The sequence below is a fragment of the Melospiza melodia genome, chromosome 26, assembly GCF_035770615.1.
Source record: "Melospiza melodia melodia isolate bMelMel2 chromosome 26, bMelMel2.pri, whole genome shotgun sequence".
Classification (NCBI taxonomy): domain Eukaryota; kingdom Metazoa; phylum Chordata; class Aves; order Passeriformes; family Passerellidae; genus Melospiza; species Melospiza melodia.
The window spans coordinates 5542520-5552505 of NC_086219.1; the positions used below are offsets into that span (position 1 = coordinate 5542520).

Consider the following 9986-nt stretch of genomic DNA (forward strand, 5'->3'; position numbering starts at 1 on the left):
CCAAATCCAGCCCTGCCAGGGTGAGAGCCCCTCAAATCCTGCTCTGCTGGAGTCAGAGCCCCCCAAATGCAGTCTTGCCAAGGTCAGAGCCCCCCCAAATCCAGCCCTGCTGGGGTCAGCACCTCCACCCGCTCTGCAGGATCCTGGTTAATGAGGAACTGAGCCTTTAATTATAAAACTGGTGAATGAATGAAAAACGAGGGAGGGGTTCAGGGGCTTTGGGGGGATTTGGGGGAGGCAGGGCAGTGTTTTCCCAGCCATCTGCACAAGCACAGGAGCTCAGAGGCACCGTGGGACCTCTGCCCATGCCAGGGGTCATTTGCACAAGCCCAGGGACTCGGGCACGTGTTTGCACTGCACATTTTCACTGTGTGTCACTCACAGTGACAGCCACACGTGCACGGTGCCTTTTGTACGTGGTGACATCTGCACGTGTGCAGGGCACTAGGCACAGTGACATCTCGGTGGCATTTGCACACACAGGGCACCTTCTGCTCGGCTCAGGCAGTGTCTGCAAGTGCACAGTGGCACTGGCACAGGGACATTTGTGTGTGCAAGGCACTGTTACCCACTCGCACGGTGACATTGGCACAAGCACAGTGACATTTGCCCGCTCCCAGCACCCCTCCAGCTGCACAAGCCCTTTCCCCCTGCGACCCCACCCACTAATTATCCCCCTAATTACCTCACCCCAAAGAAGAGGGCATGCCCAAGGGCGTCCCACCCCTCACATCCAGCTTTGCTGCCTTTACCCCTCTTTCCACAATCCCAGCCCCTCCCAAATCCCTCCCGGGGCAGCAAATTGCTTTAACCCGAAGAATTTTAAAACAAAATAAATCACTGAGCAGACAACAAAACCCAAGTTTAGGGACAAATTAACCCGATGAGTTAATTTTTTTTCCCATCTTCGTGTGGTCCCTGGCTCCTCCACGCATGTGACGAGTTGGGCACCAGGGTCAGTCCTCAGCCAAGGGACCACAGAGGCATTTTGGGACCCAGCCCCACGGCGTTTCGCTCAAAGAGGGGGTTTTATCCGCCGAGGCTCCAGCTGCCATCCCAAATCCCGCAGTGGCTTTGGGATAGGCCAGGGAACGCTGCTAATTATAGGGAAGGAACCATGTATTTACAGAGGCAGCTCCCAGCACCAAACCACCGGCGGCTGCTTTTGCTCCGCTGAGTCTCTCTGTTCTCTCTCTCTCTCCTCTTTCCCGGGCGCTGCTGTCCACAGAAAAAAAATAAAAAGGGGGGATGAATTAAAAATAAATCCCCCCTCGGTGATTTGCGAGAGGCACTTTAGCAGAGGAGGAGGAGGAGGAGGAGGCCGAGGAAGGGCAGGAGGAGCGGGGTGGCGGCGCGGGCGGCGGCGTTGCAGTGGCCTCGGTTGGAGCCGATGCAGGCGGCGTAGGCCATGGCGTGGGGGATGTAGTTCTGCTCGTGCACGCCGTGCAGCAGGTGGGCCATGGGCCCGCGGGCGAACACGGCCACGTCCTCGCCGCCGTGGGTCTCCTGCCGCAGCGGCACGGCCGACTGCGCCTGGTAGTCGGCGTGGGCTGGGGGCAGAAGCGAGAATCATCGTTTAAGAACCCAGCAGAAGTGAGAATCGTTTGAGAACCCAGCTCGTCTTGGCCGAGCTGGGCTGATTTTCAAGGGGTTTTGGTCCGAAACGCACGCACCGAAATCCACGGCAGAGACGTTTTCTCGCTCGCCCGCCACGATTTTATAGCCGGGGCCGTTGCCGTAGAGGATGGAGGTGAAGGGTTTGCGATCCACGTCGCTCTGCATCGGGGCCAGACCTGGCGGTGGGGCACGGTCAGCAGGACGGGATCCCTCCATGAGGTCCCTGAGCTGTCCCCAGGGTGTCCCCACGATGTCCCGAGCTGTGCCCGGGGTGTCCCCCAGCTGTCCTAACAGTGTCCCTCAGCAGTCCCCACGGTGTCCCCAAGCTGTCCCCAAGGTGTCCCCAGCCTGTCCTTAGGGTATCTCCAGGCTGCTCCCAGGGTCTTCCCAAGCTGTCCCCAGGGTGTCCCCCCCAGCTGTCTCTGGGCTGTCCCCACGCTGTCCCCATGGTGTCCCCAGGGTGTCCCTCAGGGTGTACCTGGGCTGTCCCTGGGGTGTCCCTGAGCAGTCCCCAGGGTGTCCCCCAGCTGTCCCTGGCCTGTCCCCCAGCTATCCCCAGGGTGTCCCCAAGCTGTCCCTAGGCTGTTCCCATGGTGTCTCCAGGCTGTCCCTCAGCTGTTCCTGGGGTGTCCCCACGATGTCCTCAAGCTGTCTCTGGGCTGTCCCCCAGCTGTAGCCATGGTGTCCCTGGGGTGGCCCCAGTGTGTCCCAGGGTGTCTCTGAGGTGTCCCCAGGCTGTCCCCAGCCTGTTCCCCAGCTGTCCCCACGGTGTCCCTGAGCTGTCCCCCAGCTGTCCCCAGCACCCTGGCCGGGCAGGGCTCACCAAAGATGGGGTTCCCTCGGGGGGTGTAGCCTCCAAAGGTGAACACGTGCGAGTGGTCGGCGGTGACGACGCTGAGCGTGTCCTGGGTGGACGTGAGGCGCGTGGCCAGCCCGATGGCCCTGTCCAGCTCCACGGCCTCGTGCAGCGCCTGCTTCGCCTTCCCCTCGTGGTGCCCGTGGTCGATGCGGCCGCCTGCGGAACCGGGCACCGCTCGGCCTTGCCCTCCTCTTCCCAGCCTTGCAAACCCCTTTATTCCCTTCCTGTGTCCTCCCCTCACCCCATTTATCCTCCCTCTTGCACCCCAGCCCCTTGATGCCTCCTTCTCATCCCCCTACCCTCTATCTGTTTTAGCACTCCACCTTCACCCCTTTTATCCCTCCCTTTTTTGCACCTTCATTGCCCCTGTTACCCCTCTTTTTGCAGCCCCCCATATCCCCTTTATCTGTCACTTGTGTATCCCCCACCACCCCTTTATCCTTCCTCCCTGTCATCCCCTTTTTCTGCACTCTCATCTCACCATTATCCTCCCTTTATGCACCATCACCTTAAATCCCTGTTTTTGTTCTTTCATCACGCCCTTTATCATCCTTGTCCATCTTCCCATCCTCACTTTTTGTACCTCCCCTTCATCCAATTCCCCACCTTTTTGCACCCTCTTTTGCACCCCATCACCCCCTTTTCCCTCTCCTTTCTGTATCCCTATCACCCATTTTCTTCTCCTCTTGCACTCTTCTTTTATAGAATCCCTCCCTTTTTGCACCCCCATTGTGCCCCATTTCTGCACCCCCACGAACTCCCCCACCTTCAACCAGGAGGAAGAACCCTCGGGGGTTTTTCTGGAGCATCCTGATGGCCACGGACACCATCTCGCTGAGGGACGGGTCTGTATCATTGTTCCTGTCCAGCTCGTACATCATGTCCCCTGGCTCGAAGAGGCCTGGGGACAGGGACACTGCTGGAGACATCCTTTTCCACCAAAAGAAAAAGGGGGGGCCAAATCCTGCTCCTTGTGCTGACTCGAGTGTTTCACACACCGCTGGATCCAGGAAGATTAGATAGAAGCCGGACAATCCCAGCCCTTCCTTCCTCCTGCCCTGCTGGATTCCACATTCCAGTTGGGATGGGAATTTCACTGCTGACAAAAGAACTGCATCCCTAGGAGGGAGATGTGCCCCAGGGTGGGAGCAGCAGCATCCTTGGGGGTGTTACATTGTCCTTGGTGGGCAGCACATCCTTGAGGGCACACCAGGATGGGGCACCAGCATTTCCAGGGAAATTGCAGCCTCTTTGGGAGGTGGCAGCAGGAGCACCACCCTTGGGGGTGTAACAGCATCCCTTTGGGGTACCAGCATCCCCAGGGAGTTAACAGGATCGTTTGGGGGGGTACCAGCATCCCCAAGGGAATAGAACCATGTTTGGGAGCTACCAGCACATCCAGGACAGGGCACCACCATCCCTTGGAGGATAACTGGCCACTGCAGCTGCCCCAGCAGCCCAGGGCAGGACAGGGGTACCCATAAAGCACCCAGCTGATGCCAGGGCACCCGTGGGTGCAGGGACTCACCCAGCAGGAAGTCAACACGGGTGAGGTTGAGCGCCAGCAGCCCTCGCCGGTGCCACACGTACTCAGCAACCTGGGGACAGGGGACAGGCATTGCCACCTCTCCATTGCTTCTGCCATCCCTGGTGTGCTCCCCAGGATATTCCAGCCCTAGGAATGGCTCTGCAGGGTTACGGGGGGGTGATGTGTGTGCACCCCAACCCCAGAATCCCTGTCACCTTGCCGCGGGGCTTGGCCTCCCGCCACGCCTGCACCAGGTTCCGGCCGTCCAGGCGGGTGCCCCGCTGCTTCTCCTCGTGGGGATACTCCACATCACTGGCATTTCTGGGGTACATGTATTTCCGCCCTCCACCCAGGATCACCTGCAAAAGAGGGGTGGAAATGTAGTTTTAAATACTTTAAAATTGTTTTTAATCTCCCCCTCCAGCTGGAGTTTAATAGAGGAAGACCCCAAAGGGGCGGAGCGGGATGTCCAGGAAAGCCCTGGAGTTGTGGGCAAAAACACCCGAGGAATTTCACCTCGCTCAAAATAACTCCGAATATCTCCCTATTAATTAAAACCCAGGACAAAAATAACCGTTTCCAGCAGGGATTTGGCTTTTTGAATATTTTTTTCCCCAATCTGTGGGAAGGATGCTCCACATCGGGATCCCCACATGAACCCGCTGGGATGGAGCCCCATCCCGCGGCTCTCCCTGTTTGCTTTGGAGCCTGATTTATTTGGCCTCTGTTATTTATAACCAAGCAGAGATTTTATGGTTTTTTTGTATTTTTTCCCCCTTTCTCTGAGTAGAAGGTGAATTATAAAGCTGCAAAACACCAACGCCAAAATTATTAACAAAAAAGAAGGGAAAAAAATTCTTTTCCCCACTATATAATTATTTCCAGCCTGGGACAGAGTTAAAATTATATTAAAGGGAAAAAAAACACAGCAAAAGAGGCTATTAAAGAGCTAAATAACAGGCTGGGATGTTTTGCTTTGGGGCTATTTTGAAGGACAGAAGAAGATTTATTTACAGTGCTGAATTTCTGCATAAATCCACAGTAAGGAGCAGAACTTGGGGAAAAGGGAAGAATTTTGGGTCTGGGAAGTACGGGAAGGGAGGAGGCTAAGATGGATTTGTGGGGCTTGATCCTACAGGTGCTTGTGGTGCAAGATCTGTGTTTGAATTTCCTGGTCCCATGTCCACCTGAAAGTGCTGGTACCTCATCTATGGTGGTCCTGGTCCTATTTTTGGTGAGGGCCCCAACTCTGTACCCATGGGTGGTCCTGGTTCTGCACCCATGGGTGGTCCCAGCCCATCATTGCATTGGGGTCCCAACTCTGCACCCATTTGTGGTCCTGGCCCCATATCCACCCACAACCCTGGTTCTGCACCCGTGGCTGGTCTCAGCCTCACGTTTGCAGGGGTGGTGCTTGTCTTGTACCCACTCACAGTCCTGACCCTGCACCCCTTGGTGGTTCCAGCCCAGAATCTCCTGGGAATCCTGGCTCTTCAACCACTGATGGTTCCAGCCCAACATCTCCTGGGAGTCCTGGCTCTTCAACCACTGATGGTTTCAACCCAGCATCTCCTGGGAGTCCTGGCTCTTCAACCAGTGGTAGCTCCAACCCAACATCTCCTGGGAATCCTGGCTCTTCAACCACTGGTGGTCCTGGTCCCACATCTACCCACAGCCCTGTCCCCACCCTTGGGTGGCTCCAACCCGCACCCCAGGCTGTCCTGGTCCCATCCCCCTGCCTGTAGGGCACATTCCTGGTGTCCTGATCCCTACCTCGATGTCAGGGATGTTCTCCACCAGCTGCCGGGCGATGTCCTTGCAGCCGCCCTCCAGGGCGTCGGGGGGCATCTCCCCATCCGAGTACCAGTCGCGGTTGGCAGAGTGGGCGTAGGCGGCGCTGGGCGTGGCGTGGGTCACGCGCGTGGTGGTGACGATGCCCACGGCCTTGCCTGCGCCACCAGTTCAGGGGACAACGGTGAGAACAGCCCTAAACCGCCCGCTGGAGCTGCTGCCCGGGAGTCTCTCCATCCCTCACCTGCCTCCTTGGCCCAGCGGAGGATGGAGGTCACCTCCTGGCCCTTGGTGGTGTTGCAGCGGTCCCGGGTGACGCCGGCGCTGACCCCCAGTGTCCCCTCGTTGGCTTTGACCCCGCAGAGGTAGGCGGTGGCCGTGCCCGCGCTGTCGGGCACCTGGGCGTTGGTGTTGTAGGTCTGGAAGGTGGGAGATGGGTGAACCCCATCGTTATCACCACCACCATTGTGTTCAACACCCCCAGTGCCACTGACAGCACCATTCCCACCCTGGGGCTTCCCCCCCGAGCTGTTTGGCTGCACCAGACCCCCATCCCACCTGTGTCCCCTCTCTTTTGCCCTTTGCCCCCCATTTCACCCCCTGCTCCCTCCACCGTGGGGGCACATCCCTCCCTCACTGCATTTTGCTGCTTTTAGCCTTTTTTCAGTCCATCTTTTGGCAGGGAGACGGAAGCCACTGCCACGGGCATCCCCGCGGGGTGAGCTGAGGTGGCTGCTGGCTTCCAATTTAATTATTATTTTAAAATGTTTTGTTCAGCAAAACGAGCCCGGCGAGAAGCAGGGGGGTCCCGTGGTGGCGTCCCGCAGCCGGCGGGCTCCTCCTGTCCCCTCCCCGTTCCCACGGCCGGCCCCTGGCACGGCCAGCGGGCACCGGAGCCAGCTGCCTTCGCCCGCCCCTGACCTAATTTCAGCTCGGTCGATGCCTCCCGCCCGTGGCCTTGCGGTGGGTGCCGCGTCCCCGCGGGGGCTCACCTTGGCCAGGGCCACGAAGGGGAACTTGTCCATCTCCAGCAGGCTCTCCTCGCCCTGCCCGTGCAGCTGCCCTTTGAGGATGCGGGCGGCCGTGACCGTGGAGACGCCCATTCCTGCGGGACAGTGTCAGCCGCGCCAACCCCGCACAGACCCCGCTCATCTCCCCTTAGCCCGATGTCCAGTTTATCCCATCGCTCAGCTCATCGCAGCAACCGATTTTTGCAAGCCCAGTTTATTGTGCAGCCAGTTTATCCCAGCTCCCAGTTTATCCCAGTAGCCACTTCTCATTGCAAAGCAAGTTTATCCCAGCTCCCAGTTTATTGCAACACTCGACTTTTTGCCAATCCAATTCACTCCAGCACATGGTTTATCCCAGCACCCACTTCATTGCAATCCCAGTTTATGCCAGCATTCAAATGATGGCAAAACCAATTTACCTGAGCACCCAATTCTTTGCTAGTTCAGTTTATCCCTACACCAGGTTACTGCAATCCCAGTTCATTGCAGAACCCAATTTTTTGCAACCCAGTTCACCCTGGCACCCAATATTCATTGCAAACCCAACTTATTGCAGCACTCAACTTACTCTAAATCCAATTCATACCAGCACCCAGTTTACCCCAGCACCCACCTTAACACGAACCCAAACTGATTGCAGCAACCAATATTTTTTGCAAATCCAGTTTCTCCAGCACCCACAAAATAAATTGAGTTTACTGTAAACTCAATTTACCATAGCACCCATTTTTTTTGTAAATCCAGTTCGTTGCAGCACCCAGTTTACCCCAGAACAGATCTTTTTGCAAACCCTGTTCACACCAGCACCCAACTTAACTGGAACCCCAGTTTATCCCAGAACACAACTCACCACAGCAACGATTTTTCCACAACAATGTGTCAAAGCCCCAGTTTATCCCAGCACCCACTTTATCACCCCACTTCATGCACCGCCCTGGGGTGGGTGCTCCCTCCCATCTCACCGTCCCCCAGGAACAGGATGAGGTTCTTGGCCACATTCTGGTTGAGGCGCTGGAGCCGCAGCGCGTTCCTCAGGGTCTCCTGCGCTTGCCGCCGCCAGTACTCGGGGTCCTTCTCCCTCTCTGTGGGGGAACGGGCTCATAGCACCCCACAGCACAGCTTTTGGGGCGCTGCCCCTCCAAACATCACCTACCCGGGACCAGCGATGCCGAGCAGAGCTGGGCGAGGAGGAGGAGGACGAGCAGAGCCTTCATCCTGAGTGGGTGCTGCCTGGAGAGAGCTGCAAAGAGGGTGGCACCTGCTCGTGCCTCAGTTTCCCCAATGAGAACTTTGCCCTGGGGTCAGCCAAGCGAGGACGGAAAGAAATGTCCCCTCCGATGTGACCCCCGTGGGGACATGCCAGCTGCCCCCCCCACCACCCTGCCTCCCTGGCCATCAGTCCCATGGGGTGTCACCTCACTGTCACCAACGGATGGCCCCTGTGGCACAGTGAGGTCCCCATCACATGGCCATGTCCCCATCACATGTGTGCTCCCCTTCCATGCCCATGTCCCCATCATGTGCTTGCGCACCTCTCGTGTGTCCCCATCATGTGTCCCTGTCACCCCTGTGTTCCCATCCCACATCCATGTCTCCACATCACATCTCCAGTCCCATCACACACCCGTGTCCCCACCACGTCCCCTGTGTGTGCAATGTCCCAAATGTCCCCACCACCCACCCCGTCCCCATCCCTATCACACACCTGCGTCCCTGTTGCATTTCTGTCCCTGCTGCGCGCCCACGTCCCCACATGACCACATCCCATGACACATCCATGTCCTCGCTGCACGCCCGTGTCCCCATCCCGTGCCTGTGTGCCCGCCACACGCTCATGTCCCCACTGCATGTCTGTGTCCCTGTTGCACACCCGGGTCCCTGTAGCATCTCCGTGTCCCCACCACACTGCCGTGTCCCCTGGCACTCTCCTGTCCCCATCACCCGCACATCCCCTCCCCTCCGCCGCACGCCCCCTCCCCGGAGAGCCTCCCTGCGTGCCCCGGGATGGCAGCGGTGCCCCCGGGGGTCCTTACCGGGGGTGGGGGCTGTCACACTCGTAACCGCACTAACTTGGGTCCCTACACCCACGTCCCTCTGGGCGGCGGGAGGAGGCCGGGCCGGGGGGACCGCGAGCCCTTAAATCCCCCCGCACCCGGCCTTCGCCTCCTCCTCCTCCTCCCCTTCCTCCACCCTCCCCCTGCTGCCAGCGAGGGGGGGCGGGAGGAGAAAAGGCCACAACTGGGCTTACTGGTGCCCTCTGCCGGGTTATACTGGGAGGACTGGGAGGACTGGGGAGCACCAAGCCTGGCTACAAGTGCTGAGCAACCCTCCCCCTCTTCACACGCGGGAGTTTGGGGTGCCTCTTGGCGGGGTAGATGTGTGTTTTGCCCGATTTTGCATTATTTTCACCCAAACTATGCTAGCTGCACCAGCGAGGCGTTGGGGTGGGGGTGATGGAGATGAGTGGGGTCTTCCTGCCTCAGTTTCCCCGCACGGGCTCCTGCAGCAGCCCACGAGAGATCCCCGGTGGGATCCCGCGGCATTGCTGTCGGTCCCACAATAAACACGGCGTCGTGACGAGCGCGGGGGGACGGGGTGACCCAGCCTTGCCTCAGTTTCCCCGTGCCGTGGGCGCGGGGGGCTCCGTGACCCGCGGAGCCGTCCGTGACCTCCCAGAAGGTGGCGGTCTCAGCCCAAAAATCCGCTCCCCGTGAGCCTCGGGGTGCAACGGGGGGAGCCCCGATACGGCCGCGATGCCAGGGGACGGGCACGGCGCCTTGCGGACCCTCTCCCCTTACCCCTTCCCACCCTCTCTTCACCCCTCAGCACCCCCCGGCCTTTTGGCAGCCCAGCAGAAGCGATTTGCAGCCCCGTGGGTGCGATGAGCGCGTCAGTGCTCAGCGCAGGGGGCGGAGGTGGCACCGCGTGTCCCCATCCCTGTCCCCACGGCCGGGCAGCCCCCGGTGCTTTTCGGCGTGGGGAAAGCTGCACCCACCCGTGCTTTCCAGCCGCGGGCGTGCACCAGTGGCTGCAGCCGCGGGCGTGCAAGCAGCACACGCGCGCTCCTGCACGACCGCGCGCGTGCCCGTCGGTGGCCCCGCTCGCTCGGCCACGCGCGTTCGCAGGGGCGCGCTCCCGCGGCCGGAGCCCCGAGCGCTCTCCCCGCGGCCCCGAGCGCTCT

At 59.3% G+C, this 9986-nt stretch overlaps 1 protein-coding gene across 1 annotated transcript; it reads right to left on the reverse strand.

Moving 5' to 3' along the window:
• Positions 1 to 863: 863 nt before the first annotated feature.
• Positions 864 to 8984, reverse strand: ALPL (alkaline phosphatase, biomineralization associated). The gene is made up of 12 exons (XM_063176926.1): positions 8839 to 8984; positions 7959 to 8045; positions 7768 to 7887; positions 6788 to 6900; positions 6040 to 6214; positions 5778 to 5953; positions 4220 to 4363; positions 4005 to 4074; positions 3243 to 3377; positions 2441 to 2632; positions 1674 to 1793; positions 864 to 1550 (listed from the first exon to the last, which is right to left on the reverse strand). The coding sequence occupies exons 2-12, from the start codon at positions 8017 to 8019 to the stop codon at positions 1294 to 1296; spliced, it is 1563 nt and encodes a 520-aa protein (XP_063032996.1). The 5' UTR covers positions 8020 to 8045; positions 8839 to 8984; the 3' UTR covers positions 864 to 1293.
• Positions 8985 to 9986: the final 1002 nt, after the last annotated feature.